The 23,350-nt window shown below is 40.3% G+C and overlaps 1 protein-coding gene across 32 annotated transcripts in view; it reads right to left on the reverse strand.

The window, feature by feature from the left end:
- Positions 1 to 5,813: 5,813 nt before the first annotated feature.
- The window catches only part of LOC137128508 (muscleblind-like protein 1), a 66,781-nt gene continuing 49,244 nt past the window's right edge, over positions 5,814 to 23,350 (reverse strand). For 9 of the 32 annotated variants that reach the window (XM_067506624.1, XM_067506631.1, XM_067506627.1 and 6 more), the window contains 7 exons: positions 22,325 to 22,534; positions 15,528 to 15,767; positions 13,781 to 13,834; positions 12,826 to 12,976; positions 11,385 to 11,420; positions 10,582 to 10,673; positions 5,814 to 8,914 (listed from right to left, as the gene is read on the reverse strand). In XM_067506624.1, coding sequence (XP_067362725.1) covers positions 8,855 to 8,914; positions 10,582 to 10,673; positions 11,385 to 11,420; positions 12,826 to 12,976; positions 13,781 to 13,834; positions 15,528 to 15,767; positions 22,325 to 22,534 — 843 coding nt within the window. In that variant the 3' untranslated portion in view covers positions 5,814 to 8,854. Of the gene's footprint in view, positions 8,915 to 10,167; positions 10,242 to 10,581; positions 10,674 to 11,384; positions 11,421 to 12,825; positions 12,977 to 13,780; positions 13,835 to 15,527; positions 15,768 to 22,324; positions 22,535 to 23,350 lie in introns of all 32 variants that reach the window. The other 23 variants (XM_067506629.1, XM_067506633.1, XM_067506636.1 and 20 more) reach the window with 17 other exon arrangements.

Genomic DNA, 23,350 nt, shown 5'->3' on the forward strand with positions numbered 1-23,350 from the left:
TCGTCCACCAGTACCTCTAACCACCACAACTGTCATTAGACTGATCCAGGATGGAAACAAGTTTGCATACAAACAGCCTGGAGCTGAAGACCCTGAAGTCAGTGGAGCTGATAAGAGACCCCTCCCATCTTGTTTACCCTGGAACTGCTCAGTGAAAGACTAAGAGCAATAAAAACCTCCACCAGCAGACAGTAAAACAGCTTTTTTCCACAAGCAGTTTCTCTCCTGAGCAGCTGAACCACACAGCTAATGTACGGTGCATCCATCCACCTACTACCATTACATTGTTTATCTACCTACCTACATCCTACTTATTGCTTAGACAAATTTAATTCCAAATTTCATAACATTACCATATCACTGTCAACTGTCAATGAAAATCCAAATCTAGTCAATTTTGTTTGATTCTGATTACAATATCCATGTCATCTTGATTGATTAATATTTGTATTCTATTCATATCTTTATTTATTATGTTTCATTTGGGAAGCTTTCACCAATACAATGTGTATGCGTGTGTACTTTGCTAATATAATAGATTCTGATATTGACTTGGATTGACTTTTTTACACAAGCTTGGACTTTTTAAAAACTGTCCTTTAAAGCTGAAAATAACAAGTGCGTTACCCTGAAGTTGGCAGTAAAGTGCTAAACTTCAGCACAAACTAAGTTTACACAACCGTGGACAGCTGCTTCTAACTGTTGACGGCCGGAACACACAGCAGGTCCAGTTCAGGCGTTTAGCCAACCCTAAATGGTGGACACCTCCCAAAGTGTGTTTGATTGGGATTCAATTACATGACTCCATCAAAACACAACCGAATCACAGGCCTGTCATTGGCTACACAGCAGGCGCACTGTGTTCAATTCTGTGATGGACCTGAAGCAGGCAGATCGATAGCTCTCCTCTTCCAGGATGAGATGTGATTACAGCAACCTGCTACAACTCTCCCACTCTCTTTTTCCATCAGCACAGAAAAAAAGACAGACTTACTGTAAACACACACACACACACACACACACACACACACACACACACACACACACTTAGTGTTATCACACTCGTGCAGACTACAGAAAAACTTTGAGCAGTTGCTCCAAGAAGCACTCAGTGAAAGTCAAGTGGTGACTCAGCAAACAGATACCAGTGAGGAAGAGGTGAGGAGGATGAAAACAATGAAGTTATTATTTTCAAGTAAATGTGTCAAAAAAAGATTGAAAAGATTGAGCATGATAATGAGCTGAGCTGTGTATCTATTTGATTGTTATCTGTCAACACTGGAATTACTCGTCTGCCTTTTCTCGTTTGCACTCAAACCCGTTATGATCCAATTCTCTGTTCTGTGGATCTGGAGATCTCTGATCTCACAGATAACACAGTGTCATTACGTTTTCATACACCCACATTTCCCTCCCGCACCCCCTGCCACATCTAGCACTCAGTGACTTAAAGACTCACTTCTGCCATCATCATTATCTTCTCCCTATCTGTCATTTTGGGCCTCTCCTGTTGTTTCATCTCATCTTTTTCTTTTGCTCGGTTTCACGCCCTCTTCCTTTTCTTCTCCTCGCCTGTTTTCTCATTATTGCCTCCATAAGTCCATGTGGGGTCAGTTAACAACATGCAATAATTCAACCCCTAATCGAACTCCTTAATTAAACAGGATTTTTTTGTTGGAGAATATATATATACCCCACACAGAGAGGGGTTTTACATTTTACTGTATTTCTAAGTATTTTCTTCCCCTGAGAGCTAATTCATTCACTAAATTGTTATGTATTAATGGATGCTTATGGCTGAGTGTTCACAATGCATCACTTTCTTTTCCTTTTTTTTAATTAGCTTTCAAATTAGCATTCCTTTTAAACACACACACTCTCAGAAACAGCCATCCACTCACACATTATTCAGCATTCTCAGTTGTTTCGAAATGGGTCTAATTGGAAAACAAGGCATGTCGAGGGGGCAGTGGTAAGTGAGATCCATGATGTGTCGCAGACATGAGGTCGTACATCATACTTTGTGAGGCAGGCGACAGAAGCTGCCCATTATTGGATCAGCTCTGGTTCATTAGGTCTCCACACAAAACAGCCTGCTGCTAATGCCTACGGACAAAGAGATGGAGCGAGGCAAAAAAGAGAATGAAGCTGACAAAAGCTGAAATAGAAGCAGAGAGACGAGGCAAAGGAAGCTGATGAGGGAGTGAAAGAGGAGGAAGAGCCAAAAATAATTGTGCGAGACAAAGGGAAAAAAGAGGGAAGGTGTAAGAAAAACACAGTGGCATGAAAACACAGGCAACCACACTTTTCTGTAATTTGAGGATATGTAATGATTTTTTTTTTGCGGGCACATAATTTAATATAGAAATAGAAAAGTATGGAAGCAATGGATTTGGGGTAATGGCCTGCAGTTTGCTTTTAATGTTGCATTAACCAACATTTTCACAACAACTCAAGCAGAGTGTTGGCAATTGTTTACTTCAAACTAGATTCAGAGGTTAATATCCATCAAACCATCTGTTGTCCATTGTGTGTTTCCCATTTAATAAGACTGTGCTATGATCAGAGGAAGACAATACACCAGGGACAGTCAATGAAAAAATGACATATTTGTCATGAAAAGATTACATAGATACCGCACTGATAATGGACAGACAGGTGATTTTGGAGTTGTCACAGCTGAGTGATGAGCTGCAGTTTACAAAGAGCTGGTGCCCTCTGGTGGTTCTGATGTGCATCACATCCTTCAATAACCGGTGTTCTTTGTTTTTTTGCTGCCGCACCACCTCTGAATTGGTTTCTGTGAAAACATATCACACAATAAAGGCACATGCAAACATTCACAGGTGTTTTCAATCGTTCCCACTAATAAGTAGCACACAACGTGTGTACATGGTGTATTACCTCAACATATGAAGTTATTTCTCAATTCACTGAATAATTTGCTTCTTTAAATAACAAAGTCACATTCAGATCTCATTGGTGTATCTGCGATTTTCATGGAAATGAGGCACACATCTCTATGTGAATTAAAATCTCTGCTCCTAATTAGAAGCTTGAGTGGGCAGGAACAATCAATGCATCATGTGTGGAGATAACTACAATTGAGTTTTATTGAATAGGAGAATTGATGTGTAGACAGTGAGTGAATGTTTGAGTGCTTGTAATAACAGGAAAGTGTTTTTATACGGTGTTAAAAATGATCAACAATGATCATTTAATAATCCACTGGGTGAGGCATTAAAAAGAGCATTAGATGCAGGTGATGTCGACTATTAAATCCAACTGACAGCTTCAGAAGACATCCGGGACTTGATTGTGAGGCTCTTCTCCTAACCATCTACAAGGTTAAGATTCAAGCTTTAATTTGGCTCCTAAATGGCACCAAACAAGGGTAAATGAGAAGCTATAATCCATTTCTCCATTGTTTCTCCGCTGAAGTGCTCACAGAGTATCTGTTAGCATGTTTTTAACAAGCGTCAGTATCCAATTACCTCAATCACATTTTAATATTGAAATTTGTAATGTAAATGACTCTATATTTAGTTGGTGCATAAATAGGTATAAGAACTTTTTATGCTTGCAGACTGGTGACCAGAGGCATCGTGTTTTGTCCGTCTGACCGTCCGATCTCAGGAATGCCTTAAGGAAGTTTCTTCAAATTCAGCACAAACCTTCACTTGGGCTCAGTGTTGAACTGATTAGATTTTGGGGTCAAGGGTCAAGGTAGCCTTGACCACATGTCTGTCCATTCTTGTGAAGATGATATCACAAGAATGCACTGAGGGAATTTCTTTAAAATTGTCACATCCAACAGGACGTAAGGATGCACTGATTAGATATTGGGGTTCAATGGTCACACTTACTGTGACCTCACATGTCCCTTCCACCCTTCCTATTTTTCTGAATGTCATATCACAGCATCATATTGAAAGAATTTCTTCAAATTTAAATTTAGACATTCAACAGGGATGAAGGAGGATTTAAATTTTAGTAGTCGGAGTCAAAAGGACTTCACATCCAGCCATTCTTTACAACCCTACAGTATTTATTAGAAACACCTGGAGGGAATTTCATCCAATGTGGCACAAATGTTCTCAGTCTCATGGGTGAACTTATTTGACCTGCAGTGCTTCCTGGAGGCAAAAAATCGTGAGTTCAAGAGAATCACTTTATTTATAGAGCTACATCTTTATGAAAAGCCACGTGTTTTAGTGTGATTTGCTAAGACTTGTTTTTTCAGTTTTTCAGTTGTTTCGACCTTTCTACTGTTAGACACTGTACTCCTGTGAATTACGAGACAATGTGTCATTTCCATCGACAAAGACAAGGTCTTACCACTTAGTGACATCTAGCGGCTGTACTAAGGTAACAATCTGACACACAGTAGTATTTAGACTACACAACACTTGTCAGAAGGCAGGTTGGGATTGCAAATTTAATATAACTTAATACATATATTGCTCTAACATAAGTCATCATGTAGCATATAAGTCAGAATTTTAGCTTACAGCATTTGGGAGAAAGTAAGGCTGTATAAAAATGTATCTCCTGATGCTTTTATTCTATTACTAAGAATAAATAGCACAAAAGGTAAAAAAAAAATGCATCACTTACATAATGTATCATGTATTTCAAAATGTTTGACCTCAAATGTGTATAAGACTAATGATTACAGTAATGATCCTCAAATGAAAAAACATTACAGTATCACTGAGGTCACTTTTCAGCAAATACTTTTACTTGAGGTACATTTTTCTGTTGCTTTATTTGTACTTTTGCATCTGTAGAAAGCACGTGAATACGTTTTCCACTACTGCATCATAAAATGACTTTATGAGCATGTAACTCTCTGTTATTAAGGCTCTTCCTTTACTCAGTGTGACTTTGGCTATAATCCCCATTTAAATGAAATAATAGGTCTTCGAGCAAATTCTTTTTTAATTCAGTTCATTTGTAAATTTTTATTACACTTTTATTCATAACAGCAAGAATCAAATATAGCAATGCAGGCCCAGTGAAACAAATGTGTCAAGTACTTAAGTCTTACTTATCCATCAAAGTTGGCACACTCCAGGTTCTTTTAATTACATCCACGGCCTTTAGATATTCCATGTTGTAGTTAAGAAAACCCCAGCAAACACATTCATAGCAGCTTCAGAAAGTACCATTTCCCACCTCTTATTTTATTTCTGGTTCCCTCTCACACACTTCATTCTGATGAGATTATATTCTATGGCTTTAGACTCTGGCAATCGGTGATTTTCTTTACTGGTGCTTTTACAAGAGGAGGTGGTCAGCGTACAAATATGGCACATCCTTTCAGTGGGCCTGGAAACAGTAAAACAAGCAGAAACCCAACTGCAGCAGAAGACAGAATACATCATATTAGCACTACAAGCAGAGAAAACAAACGACAAATGAAAAAAAAAAAAAAAACTTCAGTTTACATTCTATCATAAATGTAAGCATGCGTGCTTGCAGAAGATGAGAGACCCAAAAGATGATCGGGACAAAATTTCGATCTAACCAGTTAATAGTCACATTACTTAACTGTATTTCCTCCTGATATTCTACTTCGAATTCCCGTTTGGCCACTTTCATCTACTAGAAGCACAGCTTACATAAACATAAAGAACATACTTATAGCTATGGTGTTTGTGTTGCATGTATTTTAACTCTCCAAGTGGTGAAACTTTAGTGAGTATATTCTCAGGATTTTTTAAATAAACCACTATTCTATTTTTGTATTTTATATATATATTTTTTTTATTCCATTACATTGATAGAATATTGTATACTGTAAATACATCTGTCTGTGTAACATGTTTTCTTATTCTGTATTACTGTGTTGTGATTTTTTTTTTCTTTTTTTTACGGTATATGTGTTTCCTTTAACATGCATTCCTCTCTGTGGAAAGAGACAGGACGTGTTGTGATTGGTTGGGCCTGGGAGGGCGTGGCCATGACGCACAGACCTGTCCTGTAGAGGCAGGTTAGGGGACCAGACAAACCCAGTCAGGCCCTTACGCTGGAGGGCAGTGGACGCCTCCTCCGGAAGGTTACCTGGCAAACTACAAGCTGCTGACAAAAAAGAAGAGCAACACTTGGCCTTTTCTGAAAAGGGGTAGGAGAGTGAGAACTCAGTGCCCTTTTGATGCAAGCAATTTTGTTCAGCCTTTCATAAGATTTTTTTTTTTTGTTATCCTAGCAAAATTCCTTGTCGTTATAGACATTATTTTTTATTCAAAATAAGATCTTAATATACATGATTCTCTCTTTTTTGACTATGTACATAAGTGCAAAAAAGTCAACCTTTGTCACCTTTATCATCTCAAGATTCCCCACCCTTGTTGTTTGCAGTTGGCTATGTGAGAGATGAGTGCACAGACTCGGTCTCTACACGCCACGTTCACCTGACCCCACCAGCAACGCCCCCAAAAAGTGATCAAGTATGCAGCTTGTTTTCCAACATGGCCCAATTTCCAGGGAGAGTAAAAATATTAAAACAATATTTACTATTTGAAATGGATACAGTAGAAAATAACATCTTTACTCTAAACATCTAAGAACTAGATTTTTATAATAGTCTTTTTTTTTTTTTACTTATATGACTAGTTACAAACCTTACAATCAGTAAAATATTACTCGGTTATCGGCTACGGTTGCCACATTGACAACTTAGCCTCTCTGTTCTCTATTATTTCATCACTGTTAGATACTCATATAAAACATCTTTGTTCAAAGAACACAAAAAAAGACTAGAGAAATGAACAATATGCATACAGTTCGACAATATGCATAACGTAGAAAATATTAAGTTTACAATCATAAACATACTAAAATTAACATTACATGGAATTTCAGGAAACTGTGCATGAGGAACACACAAATACACACTTTTATATTGATTATCAGAAAGATAAATAGAATAAGCAAAACATAAAAATCTGAACTAATATCAAAATGTCTTTCAAACAAAAGAAAGTAACAAGCTCCTCATCTAAAGAAAACAAAACTACAAGGAAGTTAAGGAAACACTGACAAAAAAGTGACAATTACATAGTGCTCTGTGTGTGTGTGTGTGCGTGTGTTTGTGTGTGTCTGTGTGTGTGTGTATGTGTGTGTGTGTGTTATTATGGCGTGGATTAGGCAACTGGATGGTTCAAAATGGCATGTTGCATTGTGCTGACCCGATGGTACATTCTAAGGCTTTGGATGAGTTATACAATCGTTTATTTTCTTGCCACTTTCCCTGTACTATCCACCAATTAAAGATGCCTGAATAACACCCAGAACACATCAAAAACAAACACTTGTAGAGGTCTACTCTAAACACCCGACATCTTTCTTTGGGCTTCACTTACGTGGCCCACACATTTTCTTTTTTCTTCTTTTTTTTTTTTTTTTTTTTGTCTTGTCGTTTTAATTTAGGCCCACTAATCTATCCACAATACCTAGTAACAGTGACACAAAAAGACTTTGGCTGACTATGTGAAAACAGTTTTCAGGTAGACGGAATAAACAAATATTGTTAAATATGTCAGACTATATGTACACTACGTTGAATCTACATTTGTAACCTGCCTTGAACTATGCAGACAGAAAAGAAAGCCCCCCGTACGTCCAAACAAAGATCTGCGGGTACTCGACCACAAAACAAGCCAAAGATCTGCACTCCGCACTTCAGGCTCCTGGCGAGTTGAATAATCGGTTTTCATTTAACGTAGATCTCCGTCAGCCATTGTTAAAAACACTGCCCGGTTATTAAACTTTTTGCAAGCCTGAAGTGAAGCATGCGGAGCTTCTATTTGTTAAAATATGCACAACCTTACAAATGAAAACACAAATCAGAGAAATCACATATCTGTCGTCACAGCAGTTTGGATACCAACCAAGACATCATCTTCACTGTCGGGAGCCTTTGGTCTCTCACTCAGGCTGAGACCCCTCGCACAACTCATCTGACATTTTAGAGTCAGCACACTTAATGAACATGGAGACTCATTTCCTGTCTAAACATCTGACATCAACAATAAAGTCTAGGATAAAAACAAAACAACCAAACAAAAGATATTCATTCAGTAGAAGGTTTAGGTAAAGCCGACTGTGGAGGGTAAATCTAATCACCGGTAATGACTGGTCACGACAGTGGACACTTCATGCTGTCCAAGAGAGAAAATAGAGACGTATTAAAGGGAATTATTGAGCTGAACACGTTATAACACTGTTTAACCACCATTCGTGTGTTTTGAGATGTATGGCACTTTACAGGGATGCCTGCAAGGTTAAAGACATGTGCTTAAGAGATAGAAAGGTAGGCTACAAAGGTTTTGAAAAGACACCTCACAGACTTTCAGCTGCTATTTTGCCTCTGAGTGCACTCGTGTAGTTTCCCTTTATCACTGGTTTGACAAAAATAAAACTCGTAAAGAAAATCACTGTGCATGCATATGTGATTCAGTCAGATTATCTGTTTCCTTCACATCAGCTGGAATGCACGGTGCACCTTTGTGTAAACAAATGAACACATTTAGACCAACGACTGATGGACAGACAACTTAAGTCATGATTCTTGGTCAATGGACGTACCACTCCAGTTGATTTTTTTTTTGGCGACTGCTCCACACGCGCATCTCATGTTAACATTCAAAGTGTTTCCGGTGAATAAAGGTAGGGTTGCCTCCACAGAGCAAAAGGCAGCCTGTAATGCAAATGATGTTCCTTTCTGCTTTTGTGTAATAGTGTGCATGAAGTACACGTGAACACGTTCCTAACAAACTGTGCCTCCTATGTTAACATGCAGATTTAGTCCAAACCCCTTAAGATTTGGTTCTCTGTTTTGCTCTTGATGTTACAGGCATGAAGGGTGACCGATAATCTTGGACTCGACACCAGCACGCTCCAGTTCCACCTGAAAGTTCACAAAAGACAGCAAACTGGATGTGAGCCACAGGTACAAGTTGTAAAAAGGACTTTAAGAAAAGGTTCACAGTTTGTAAAGTCTGCCGTGAAAGAGCAGCCAGATGAAGAAGAAGGCTTTGTGTGGCATGTAAGCTTAAAAAAAAAAAATCCGAGTGTAAAGACAGGGGTCAGAGTGCAGAAGCTTATGTTGACTTAGGATTAGTCAGGTGCTCACAATGACACAGATTTTGTTTGCAGAGATTGTTTGTCCTGATTATAATTTTTCCTAAACGATTAAAAGATTCCTGAGGAATTTGCTTTTAGTAATGTAAGTGATGAGCGCACAAAATCCACAGTCCATCCCAAAAATATGGAAACGTGCAAAAGTTTATCTGAAGTTAATATCAGGCGTCAATGTGACAGGGACTGTTTTTCTAATCACGACGAATGAATCACTGGCCAGTATGAACAACAGTTACAGCAGAGCAAACCCATGTCCGTGTTCTTACGGCTAAACACACACCTGAACTAAAAGGGCTGGAGTTTAGCAGCTGACACGTTAAGGGGCCAGTGCTTCCTGTGTTGGCATTAAATGTTGGCATAAGATCTAAAATGTGAGGTGCAGAACGTAACACTGTAAAAAAGTGTTTTACGTGAATGTTATGTGTTTCTTCGATTGAGGATAATTTCATATTATGTATTATTACTGAACTCTAATATAGGACATTTACCTCCAATACACACTCCTGTATTGACAAACCAAAAGCGTGGAATCAATAACCTCTTATTAATTTTGCATGTTCCACACTGCACACTGAATATGAAACCAAACCACATAAGTGGAGCGAGCAGTTCTGACTGACTGAGGGTGCATCACTCCAAAAACCTTCACAGCGACTAAGTTATATTTGGCAAACAGGAAATCAATACTTGTTGGTCGTGTTTCATGCAGTGTGAATAATAACTTTCATGTTGGAAACTGTGCTTGTTCACTATTCCTGGAGTCTGCTTGTGGAAATCAGTGCACACACTCCAGGACATCGGTGAAACGGATCCAACACGCCGATATATGTGAAACCACAATGTACCGGTTTTAAAATTTGGTTGTTGAGTGAATTTTAAAAAAAGAAGATAAACAGTGTTGAGCAAAGCAACTTTGTCATGTGTCATGTGTTAAGTGCTGTAATGTGGAATCCTTCACATAACAGAGAGCAGTGTTCCAAATGCAGTGTGTGAAATGTTGGAAAGAGGTGCAGTACATACTGTTCTGATTGAGACTCCTACATCTGGGTCACATACTTGTGACTAGTCAGATGGTCTGCAGATATTATTGGAATCTGATTGAGAGAGGGAAAAGGGAGAGTAAAGGAGAGGGAGAAAGGCCAACAGAAATAAACAGAGGGACAAAGAAGGAGGGAGACAGAGGCAGATTTCAGTTGAAATGAGGACAAACAGCACTTCAGACTGAACTGATAATAAAGATAAGAATTGGAATTATGTAAGTGTAATCATGGTATCGGCTTGCAGAGATCAGAGATGAGCCTTGTGCATTCATGCATTTTTCATTAAGAGGGACATTGGAATCACATGATTAAAGATAAAACAAAGATCTAACAGATCCTGAATAGTCAGAGCTGATACCAGAAGTGACAGAGAAGAGGCAGGAGAGGAGCAAACCTGATTGGCTGTTGCGGTTGCAAAGGGAACACTTGTGGCAGATGTGGTGGCTGCAGACACAGTGGCTGGAGTAGCACCGTGCATCATGGGTACTTGGAGGAAAAGATCACACAGGCAGTTGAACCAGAGCAGATTTAAAGCTTTTTTGTGTCAACACTTCATTTTTACATCTGTCAATACAATGCTAATAAACATGAGAGCCTCTGTCGATTGGTTCATTTTTGTTTGACCTTTACCGGTCTCACGATAACTCCACCAACGTGAGTTAGAAGATGGCAACAGGTGTTTTGAAGAGAATGATTTCATAGCATTTATAGGCTTTTATTATAAGTCCATAAAAAAACTAAGAATACTACAAATAATGCGAAGTTTTACAACTACCACCACCTCTATCGCCTCTAGCTACAGTCACTCGTCATGTTTATAAAGCATGTATAACCAGACAGTATAATGAGGTGCTCTACAGGTTAGAGAGCTTGGGATGGGCGTATAATGAAGCAGGGGTTTTGGAGGGGGGGGGGTTGAACTGCAACAAGCATTAGGTGACAGACAGACCTGTGGCAGAGCAAAAAGAGTGTAACAAAGCACATAACGTCCACATAACTTCCAATTGCAATTACACAATTCAAATCCATGTTTAATAAGCCACACTGTCAACTGCATTTACGGGAGTCACTTTGGGTTAATGTCAACTGTCTAAACTCACAAAGTGCAGAATGCGCTCACATTATGTGGTGAGTTAAATAAAACGTGAGTGACTTCAATGAGCTCAAACATAATCAGTAAGGAAAGCTGGCACCTACCAACACTTGTTGCAGGTGTCATGCACAATATCGAGCCTGCCCATCATGCATTGCAACAGGGAGTGGAGTGAATAGGGAGGAGAAGAAATCAAGAAAACCCATTACAAGTGTTACACAGTCAGACAATCTTGCATTAAACCTGGATATGAACAAAATTGTGCTCTGAATATGTTAATTCTTCTTCTCCTTCTAGTGCAGCAGTTAAAATTAATTCTATATCACACAACACAATCGCTGCAGCCACACAGGTTGCATGGCAAAGGAAGCTAAGGCATGAAAGTTCTAAGTGAACTCTGTGGTCCGTCTTTCCAGCCCCAGTTTACTGTAGACTGCTTCGTTAATTACGAGGGCAAATGAAACACTTTTTCCTGTCAGCTGCACAGTGGCTCTTTGACCGGTGGCGGTTTTGAATGACCTGCTTTCAAACTCCTTAAAGTGTGTTACAGTGACCTGACAGTCCAATAGTGTGGGAACTATGAGGATCTGAGGATCTGAATTTCTCAGAGAAAGGAGTCGATGGCGGGCTATTCTTAGGCTGTCAGATGACAATATGGGACACAGCGTAAGATGACTATGCAGAGGCCAGAGAAGAGAGGTTCAAATAAGTTGTGTGTGTGTGTGTCTGTGTGTGTGTGTGTTATACAAACACACATACTATACACCGAAGGTGTAATTTTCACTGGGGATAGTAACACGTACCTCTTACTTTTAAAAATCCCTTCATTTTGCAGTTTGATTTAGTCAGTAAAATCTCTAACCGTGCTATCTGACTGTAAAGGAAAGCTGACACTTATGTTCGATTATTGGGTTTAGCTTGTTATTCTGTGATAAAACAAAATGTTTTTTGTGTCCCTGATTTTTGCCTATCAGGCTGATGTGACTGGTGGGGCTATTTGGGGCTGAATGCAGCCAGAAAGGAGCAGCTGACACTTGTATCATGTGATACAAGTGTGATATATCGTGTGATAAATCACGTGTCCTTTTCTGCAGTGTTTTTTCGATACAGGCAGTTTGTTACTTAAAATTATAATAGTCTCCTAAGTAGACAACAGTGGTGCTGATACATTAATTGACAAATGTTAATGATGCAAAGATGTTGCTGATTCTGGCTCTTTAGTCCATTACCATTAAAAACACAAATATTAACATATCATGCTAATATGTTCAATATGGCATAGTAAACACATACTTATGCAGAAAATAGCATCAGTGACACCTGACACCCAGGTACTTCTCTATTCTGTACATACATATGCAGATAGGTCCATGCAAGTTTTTCTACTTTGTCACCAACAATGAAATCACAAAATCATTGAGCCAGTTTCTGCTAATGCCAGAACATAATCAGGAAGAAGATTTATGAGCAACCCGATGTGATTTCACAGCCACTAGTGATGGAATAACTGCCCCACACAGAGGCTGTAGAAGGCTCAGGCCTTACCTGATGGTATGAAGGCAGCCTGCTGCTGAAACTGCATGTTGGCCAGGGCCTGTTGGTACTGGAATACACCAGCATTGAACATGGTGGTGGCACCGTTGGCTTTTTCAAGTGCAGGTCTCTTTGGTAAAGGAGGCAAGACAGAAGGGAGCCCCTGAGGAGGGGACAACATGGAAATAAGGACATGGGATGTGAGGGAAATCAAAGGATGGTGGCAGTGACATTCAGGACAGAGAGAAGAAAGAATTTCATTAGAGAATGAAGTTGCTCCTCCATACAGCTACTACAAACACTGACAAGCAAGCAGTGGACAACACTCCCTCTGTCAGAGCAAGACAGGACAGTAGAGCTAGCTGACAAGCATCTATCTTGCTAGTGAAAAGAAAAAAAAACGATCCTCTTAACACTGACACTGCATAACGTTGGATAACACATTACAGAAATGAACATTTTTTTGGCTAAGACATAACTCGGCCTTTCTCTGAAGAGAACAGCTACAATATCAGCTGCTGTATTGATTTGTGGACCATCAACAGACATGATGTAGTTAGGGAAAGCTGCACTGCCAGCTCCATGATAATAGTTCACTAGAAGCCATAGTAAGACTGTCAGGACACCTCTTGACCACAACTACACATGCAATATGGAAAGTGACAAATTCATGCAATTCCTACTACACATTATTAGACAGGAAATATGCCAGTTAATAGCTTTGGAGATTCACGCAAAGTGATGAACGGATTGATGGTTTATATATTTAAGTAGTTTGTTCTTTGTTTTAAGATAATACTCAAATGAAAAATGAATTCAAATGTTTATAAAGGGTGCAATCAGTTCATCACCGCTCAGTGTTTCTCTAGTTAAAACCATTAATTATTTCTTTTATTTTCCAAGCTACAAAAGTTTCACTACTACACAACAGCTGCATGCCAAGCTAAAAGGTGAAAGGTCATAGTACCAGGTCAAAAGTTGCGTCGAGGGGTCGCTTCAGTGATTTGACAGTCGACTGAGTCTTAATTAGCAGGCAGCGAGCACATGATGGCAATGGGCCAATGGGGTTCAAGCGCAATAACATAAACCAGCAAGCGGAGGTGCGTCATGGGGGCAGCAGTGCAGTGTGGGTTGGTGAGAAACAACAAACAAAAAAAAACAAACAAACAAATAAAAAAACAAATCATTGGAATGCAATATACAACATTAACAAGACTAGGGCATGCACATTAATGGCTGTAAGGTTACTGAAAAGAATTATGGCCCCTGGCGTGATCTACTTACAGGAGAGCGTTGTGTTTTCTGAACTGGGACTTTAGGTGCAACAATGCCGGGGTCCGGAAGGGAAAATTAGCCAGTTCACTAGCTTTGTCCATTTCAAATTTGGGCAATCCTTGATTACTACATTATGAATATCAGGCTAATATATTCTTGCACTAGAAACGTAGAGTCCTGTTTTTTAGACTATCAGTAGGATACAGATTATGTTTGCTTTCGTTGAATCTAGTCAATTTAAAGCTAAACCTTTTGGGAACCAAGCTAACGATGAGTCAGTTGAAACAGGGTGTAAATGCTGATACCGTGTCACAAGCTACTTCTTCCACATAGACATGTGACGCACAGGGTTTGGCCTTCTCTGACGGCCTTCTCTGATTGGTTAGAAGGCCAAGCCTCACTTGAAAACCTTTAGAAGGTTGTTTCTCTGCACCAATGCCATCACTTTGTCAGGAGAAGCTTTGATAGCCCCACTCCATTTTAAAATTAGTTATAAAGGATAAACGAATAATCGAAAAAGAACATTCTGCAGCATTAAAGCTTTTTTTTTAAAAAAATACATTAAGAAAAATGTTATAGAGCATAATTTATGTTTCTTTTGTTCATACACACATTTTATCGTTAACTGCCATTTATAATCCCCTACAAGCTAAATGGGGGTTTAGGAAAATAATTAATTACGCTACCATATTACGCAGAGCTTAAAGAAGTCCAATAGCACTAATACTATTCAACTGCAGAGGCAGGCCTAGTCATAATGCACATAATTGTAATGGTACACCTTAAATGTAAAAGGTTAACTGAAATCAACCTCACCCCCCCCCCTTTCTTGCTTACCGTCAGCTTAATTGAACCCAAAATGCAGTGTCCACTTACAGATATGATGACTGTACGTTAATGTTGTCTTTTCAGCAATCATTTTACATCCACTACCCACTGACTGCGACAGCAGCAAAATATACAACTATCAAAGCAGCAAAACAAAGAGGAGCAGGAGGCAGCAGTAGGCTCAGTCACACACTGATGCATGATCATTACAGCCTGCTGCTAATAAAGCAATGCATTGACTGCATCTTCATGAGGCACATTTAGGCAGAGCTGAAGTCAGCTGGAACAGTGGAGACTGGAATGTGCGCTGCGATCTCGAGTATAAGCAGAGAATAGACGATATTGAGATGTTGATTAAGACAGTGTTTAAAGTCAATTGAACTGTTCTGTGCTGAAAAGCTTGATACCGCGAATTCGTCCAAGTGATTTTATTTTAAAGTCCATGTCAGCATTAGAGGAGCTTAATGCTTTGTTTTAGGTCATCACACGGCAGATGGTGGATTAATTTAATCAATGTTACATTTTATATGTTTATTTGTCAAGATTAGATTAGACTGATAATTATCTCAGCTCCTGTTAGCAGTATAATTAGTCTGTGGACAGGTACCTACCATGGCTGCAGCAGCTGCAGCCTGGTTGACTTGGTGTTGGGCGGCTTTGATCTTGGCCTGCAGGTGAGCCGGAGGGTGAAAGTACTTGCACTTCTCCCTCGAGCAGCGGCCCTTAATGTAGTCCATGCACACAGTGACTGTGTTGTCGTTGGTGTCAATCATAGTGCTATCTGCAGGGTGGGCAAAGCGACAGTCATTCTCCCCGCGAGTGCAGTTACCCCGTTGGTATTCCCGACATACCTGGAGCACAAAAACACATTGTACTTCTCTTAAGCTTGCTTACATGATGTGAAGAATTGGAAAACAAACCTAAAAGATGCACACATAAAAGCATGCACACACACACACACAGTTACACTTACCAGCCACTTTATTAGGTACACCTTGCTAATACAGAACTGCCCTAATTCTTCATGCCAAAGATTGAACAAGGTGCTGGCAAAATTCCTTAGAGATTTTGCTCCATATTGACATGATAGCATAATGCAGTTGCTGCAGATTTGTTAGTTGCACATCCATGATATGAATCTCCCATTCTGCCACACTGAAAATGTTCTATTGGATTTAATTGGCGTGACTGTGGAGGCCGTTTGAGTATAACTCATGGACATGTTTAAGAAACCAGATAGAGGTGTGATCATAGAGGGTGGTCAGCAACAGTACTCAGGTAGGCTGTGGCTGGTACAAAGGGGCCATAATGTAGCAGGAACCTCCCCCCCTCCTTTTTTTTCCTGACCATTCTCTGTAAAAAAATGGTTGACAGCTTCTGAAGTACTTACACCAGCCCCTCGAACACGAACAACCATGCCACATTCAAAGTCACTTAAATCCCAGTTTGAATATAAGCAGATTGTCTCGACCATGTCTACAGGCCCAAATGCCGCAGTGTGATTAGCTGATTAGACATTTGTGTTAACGAGCAGTCGAACAGCGTACCTAATAAAGTGGCCGGTTAACGCATGAAGTTAATGTTCACTTTGGTCCACATTGATGAAGCAATCAATCTGTTCAGTCGGTGCAGAACTTGACGATCACTTTACCAGACAGTGCTAACCAATCTTAATGACAGCTTCAGCCATTACTGTTGATTGATAAGCAGAACAGACCGTAACCAGCATTTACAGACTCATCCATCACGTAACATTTATCCATGATTTGGAATGAGCTGTGGTTCTTCTCGCGAGGAACAGAAGGGGGCAGCACCCGCGTGCACAGTGGAGAAAATGACTGTCTCAGCCTGCATGTAAAGGTTCAGTGAGGCTCATGGGAAATATGAGGCTGCTTACTCCCAAGGGGGGCTGTAGCTGATGTAATCACCAGCCCACACGTAATAACACAAACACACAAAGGTGAATGCACATAGAAATTATGAGGCTGCATTTTTTTTCCAGATTACATTTTGACACTCAGAGAGCTGTGCAATAACTTAAGACTCGGCGTTTGTGCACATTCAGTCAGTGCTGCCTCTGTCCTACCCTGCTTTATATCAAACATAATTTCATGCTACATTGTATCGATCTATCTGTTATTGTGATAGAAAAAGCCATTTACCAAATGTCTGTTTACCAGCCTCACTGTCTGCATGCATAAAAGATTTGATTTGTGGTGGACCCGCTGCTAGACAACAGGCCACTAGCACCGTTATCTACAAGCTAACCCTGCTCTGTCTGCTGTCATGACAGCTCATCATCCACAATCCCTGATCTATGTGAGAGATGCTGTTGGAGTCTCGCGGTCTCCTCTTTCTCTTGTGTACCCTCTGAATGTGTACACCTACACATGCACGCTCACACACATCATTAATTCCCCACCACTGCCACCATCACCACTGCTGCTACTGGTCTTATAAAAAAAAAAAAAGGAAAAAAAAAAGAAGAAAAAAAAAGGCCGGCCTTGTTGCCAGGCAGATATTGGGAGATTTGTGTGAGGGAGGGAAGAAACACGGCAGAGAAAGGAAACTGGACAGGACAGAAACATCGAGATGAGGGAGACAGAGTGAGAATACAAGTTTGGATGCCCTTTACCTACACATACACTATGTAATAGGTTGTGTATTTGGACACACACCATGATCTTATTTGGATGACTGTTGATGGCAAAACAATGTCTAGACATCTCTCTACCACCTTTTGTGGACAAATATGGATGTAAAAAAATTTGGTTGGTACAACATGTTAAAATGAATAAATGCCCAAAATAAGAGTCAAATTTGTGCATTTAGACAACATTTTGCCATCCACAAATATCCACTGTAGGTTAAATATGTGGACACACACTCACGAAAAATTCTGGAGGTCATTCATCATTGAAAACAAACAACATGAGTTGCCTCTCCATATTTTGCCACCATTTGCCCACAGCCAGTCATCCCCCCAAGAGCTCCCTCACATGGTTCTTGTTGTCTAACTTGTGTTCATTACATAAAAATACCTGGCAGCTTCCTCAGCTCTTGGTTATCCTTCCTGAGTGAATGGCTCTCTATTGAACCAGATTATTTGTTTACAAGTTTCCCATTTACCTGTTGCTTTTTAACATTTTTAACTATTTGTTGACTATTATTTTGATTTTGGACACTGTCAGAATTTTCTCTGCTCTTAATTTTACCTCTTGTTTCAGACTACAGTGTGGATTCTGCTTCTTGCCTTTGGCTCTGTGTTTACTATTAAACTGTTACAGTGCATCCAGAAAGTATTCACAGAGTATAGCTTTTTCCACATTTTATTACGTTACAGCCTTATTCCAAAATGGAGTAATTCATTATTTTCCTCAAAGTTCTAAAAACAATACCCCATAACGACAACGTGAAATAAGTCTGTTTGAACTCTGCAAATTTATTAAAAAAAATTGAAATCACATGTACACATAAGTATTCACATCCTTTTTCTTAATACTTTGTTGAAGCATCAATTACAGCCTCAGGTCTGTTTGAGTATGATGCTAAAAGCTATGCTACACCCATTTTTGGTCAGTTTCTCCCGTTCTTCTTTGCAGTACCTTTCAAGCTGCATCAGGTTGGATGGGGAGCATCGGTTCACAGCCCTTTCAGATCTCTCCAGAGACGTTCAATCGGGTTCAAGTCTGGGCTCTGGCTGGGCCACTCAAGGACATTCACAGAGTTGTCCCGTAACTGCATCTTTGTTATCTTGGCTATGTGCTTAGGGTCGCTGTCCTGTTGAAAGATGAACCATTGCCTAAGTCCTAGGTCCAGAGCGTTCTGGAACAGGTTTTCATCAAGGATGTCTCTGTACATTGCTGCATTCATCTTTTCCTTGATCTTGGCTAGTCTCCCAGTTCCTCCCACTGAAAAGCACCCCCACATCATGATGCTGCCACCACCATGCTTTACTGTAGGGATGGTGTTGGCCAGGTGGTGAGCGGTGCCTGGTTTTCTCCAGACATGACGCTTGGCGTTCAAAGAGTTCAATCTTTGTTTCATAAGACCAGAAATTTGTTTCTCATAGTCTGAGAGTCCTTCAGGTGGGCTGTCATGTGCCTTTTACTAAGGAGTGGTTTCTGTCTGGCCACTCTACCATACAGGCCTGGTTGGTGGAGGTTCTCCTGTCTCCACATAGAAATACAGAGCTCTTTCAGAGTGACCATAGGGTTCTTGGTCAGCTCCCTGACTAAGACCCTTGTCTCTCGATCGCTCAGTTTGGCCAGCCAGCCCGCTCTAGGAAGAGTTTTGGCGGTTTTAAAATTCTCCCATTTACTGATGATGGACGCCACTGTGCTCATTGGGACCTTCAATGCTGTAGAAATCTTTCAGTACCCTTCCCCAGATCTCGATACAATCCTGTCTCGCAGGCCTACTGACAATTCTTTGGATTTCTTCATATTTTGGTTTGTGCTCTGATATGCACTGTTAACTGTGGGACCCTATGTAGACAGGTGTATGCTTTTTTTTTTAGACACAATTAATTCAAAATCAACTGTTCTGTAGAATTCCCTGTATAAAACGCAATTAAATTTAATATACATACTCCTCCAAGGACGTGCACGTGAGTTTAGATTTGTTCAACATGTGCCTTATAAACAACATCCTCTACTTAATGAAACATATCATTATCACAGTGTAGAAATAAAAATGTATTTGCTACATTGATAATTTTACTTACATCATACAGCATCATAAGAAAAAGTAGACATTATGCAGATTAACTGAGGATGAACCTTAAAATGACATCATCATTAATTATATGATTGTTTTGTTATAAAATCTGAATCTTCGTAGTAACTGTAACTAAAGCTGTTGAATATTTCCCTCTGAGCTGTAGTAGAAATGAAAATACTCGAGTCAAGTTCACAAGCATTTAATCTGTAGTGTAAATACACTTTGTGGCGATGACGGTGGTGGTTATTATTGTAGTGTGGAAGCAGGCTTGGACCTGCCCCTCAGTACTCAAACGAACAAAACAATCAAAACAATCATTTAACATTTATGATGACGCGTAGCCATTTAGCAGGTGCTAACTGTAGCATGTCTAATTTATGATTTGCGAGTGATGGCTGGTGGCTACTGGCAAACTCTCAAATGTGTACATTTCTGAAATAGATAGGTCACAAAACAAAAATGTTGGTATACAACTTTGTGTGGACATATAGATTAAGTGTTCTCCAGCTTTGGAGATGTCTAATAAATGTCCAAATTTGACGTTCACAAGATGTACTAAAAAAGAATGCAAAAACTTTTTTCTGCCTCCTCATGGGACCCCTATTTGGAGGACATCTCAAAATAGATGTCCTTGGCACATGTTCTTGTTTAGTGGGACAGGTCTGTTAATCATAATTCATTAACTGCCCCTCCGGGCTATTTACACCCCTGTTTAAGCAGGTAAGCAACATATGATTCTATGTTCGCTGAAATGCTGCAGTTTAGCTCCACACGAGAAAAAGACAGACTGCTGAAAAATATTTCTCAGGGAAAACAGTCTGGAGGACTGTCTTCTAAAATAGGAATTTCTCTCAGCCTCAAAGAAACAGTCTGCTACATGTCTACTGACTGGTATGTGTGCCGGTCCGCAGAATTCCAGCAATGTTTATTTTGAATGACACACACTAGAAACTAAAATATGGCTGGCCCTTTTCTCTAAGTTATTTTTATCAAACCTAGTTCCTTTCAAATTAGGCTAGGATACAAATTCCCCCCTATCCAAAAGCTTCACCAGTCCACACAGACTGAGCACTACAGGCGGTGTTGACCGCTGGAGTGAAATGTCTACAGGGAGAACATGTTGAAAATGAGCTGGTTATTCTATGTGCTGCCAAGCATATTGCATTTGGTTAATAAATATTTCATGTCTGTTTGTCTGTTTACTGGACTTAAGTTAATGAATTCAGATGAAAACCTGGATCTGGCAAGTGCTTTGGTTCCACTCTCAGTTAATGACCTTTATTAGTAAACCTGGTAAATCAGTTTTTTTCTTCCAAGCAACATAAGTATCCAGGTTCTCTCTCTCTCTCTCTCTGTCCTTTGTCCAGGTATGATGGAGAGGAACCTGGGTGGTCCAGGCAATATCTGTTGGTAACACAGGGAAGTTGCTCATTGCCTCATATTTATAGTTTAGCTTTTTTGCTTCCCGTTGCTCTGCTTTTTCGTTTTTGTCTATGCTCTCCGCTCACCCCAGTCAAACCTAAGCCTGGTTCTGTTTGAGGTTTTTTTCTTTTAAAGGGAGTTTGTCCACTCTACAGCTGCCTAGTGCTGGATCAAGGGGGATTTGTTGGGTTTCTCTCTAATTCTCTAAGGTCTTGACCTCACATTTTGGCTTGAGTTGACTCTGTTGTGATTTGGAAAGCCTCATACAGTATTTGCTACATCCATAACTTCTTCAGATCAGTTCCAGCTTCTCTGAGAAAAAAAAATCAAACTCCTCCGTCTCCTTTATTTCTAGTTATCTTTGTCTCGGCTTGGCCCAGCCCCTCCCCTGATAACCACAACAGGACTACAGATTGATTTCCAATCCCCCCCTCCATCTCTTTTTCCTGTCATTGACCCGTTCCCTTGCTCTGCACATTGTCCACTTGTTCTTCGTGCCAAGAAACTTCCTCAGCCTCACCCGCATTAATTACCCAGCTACCCAGCATTACATTTTAAATGTAACCTTCCTTACGCCTCCTGCCTGCCTCCAACGATTTCCCCATTATTCCACGGCGGGTGTTTCCCGGGTGGGGCTACATAATAGATGAGATCGACTTCCTATCCAATTAATGATTATCTCAACACAACCAGAGGATGACTGATTCAAATGACTGATTGCTTTCATACAATTAAAGATTTTTTTCTGGAAATTACACACTGATAGAGTATAACTTGAGCTGGTGCCGAACAAAGTTGCCTTCTGCCTGTTGATGTGATGCGTCACTGACAGCTGTAATGTTTGTAGAGAGATGCTCTCATTAACGACGCCTTCTCTTTGCTTAAGTCTGGGTAATGATGGTATTATGGTAATGGGATGTAGTTACTGTAACAGAAACTGTGTACAGATACATAATTAAAGTCTACAAACAAACTGTTGAGGCAAGACTTTCCAACCCACGCCTTTAATATTCAAATGGGCACAGGCTGCATTTCAAAGCCCAATCTGTTTGCATAGCTGGGAAAAAGATCCTCACTGGGTGCAGTGTTTACTAGAGTTTTGTTAATCTATCTTTTAATCTGACTGATATGAAAGTGACAAAATAATTATGCAAATCCTCTCAAATGTACTATCGGTGTGTGTGTGTGTGTGTGTGTGTGCTTATGTGGTCATTTTTTTTTACCCACTTATGCGTGGGTGTGTGTAAATGTGTGTGTTTCTCACCTCCAGTCTGTCTGTCCTCATGAGTTTCTGTGCAGCAGCAGCAGGTACTGGGACACTGGTGTTGCTAGTGACCAGTACAGGGGCACTGGGCAGGATGTCAGCGGGCATCAGTCCGGGCGACACAGGGCCAAGGTAAGGGTTAAACGCAGCAGCTGCTGCTGCAGCAGCATTGGCATTGGTTGCAAGGCTGGGTGTGACTGAAAACATGGGCTGTGGGTACAGGCAAAATGAGAGAGCTGGTCAGAATTGGGCCAAAATTGAGCAAAATCATCCCACTAAGATTTCTCAGAAAGTCTATATATAGAATTGTTGAATATTTAATTACATCTACCAATCAGTACAATGCCATTCTGCCTTACTCCCACTCAAATTACAGCTTGAAGACAGTAGATGGTGAAATAAGAGATGTGTGCAATTATCCAAAGCCAAGCAGAGGATAGGAACTGTGGTTGTCGATGTGGAGAAAAAAAAAAAGGATGGCAAAAATACTGTGTAAAATTAATGGACTTACATCTGAGTAAAAGAACAAACAGTATAGCCTCTTGGGTTATTGCTTGTGTTTCATTAGCTCTAACACACAGAGGAGGCCGAGGCCGCGTATGTGGTGTCATGCCGTGGATCAGACGGAATCACACGCTTCACACACCAGAGATCATACGAATTGGAGCACTAAGGATGAGGGATGTTAGGGCTGTAGGAGCATGCGAGCGGGGAAGAGGGGCTATACTCTACAACAATTTGTTGTATTGGTAAGAGAAACAAATCCTTTGGCCCCCACTGACATTGTGAGAAGGAGACCAAAGCACAGAGCACAGAGTTTTCCCGGCACGTTTCTGACCCTAGACCCAGTCTGACGACCGTCTTTGGAGCCTCTGCCAACACGACGCCGTGAGTAATAGAGCAGCCACAGCCAGAGCTGGACAGCTACATTGCTCCCCAAACCTCTTTGCTGCTGTCATGATGACTCAGAAAATCAGGAATAACGTCAAGGGGTATTTTGTTCTAAGAATTACGTTATGAGATATA

This window comes from Channa argus, chromosome 6, assembly GCF_033026475.1.
Source record: "Channa argus isolate prfri chromosome 6, Channa argus male v1.0, whole genome shotgun sequence".
Lineage (NCBI taxonomy): Eukaryota > Metazoa > Chordata > Actinopteri > Anabantiformes > Channidae > Channa > Channa argus.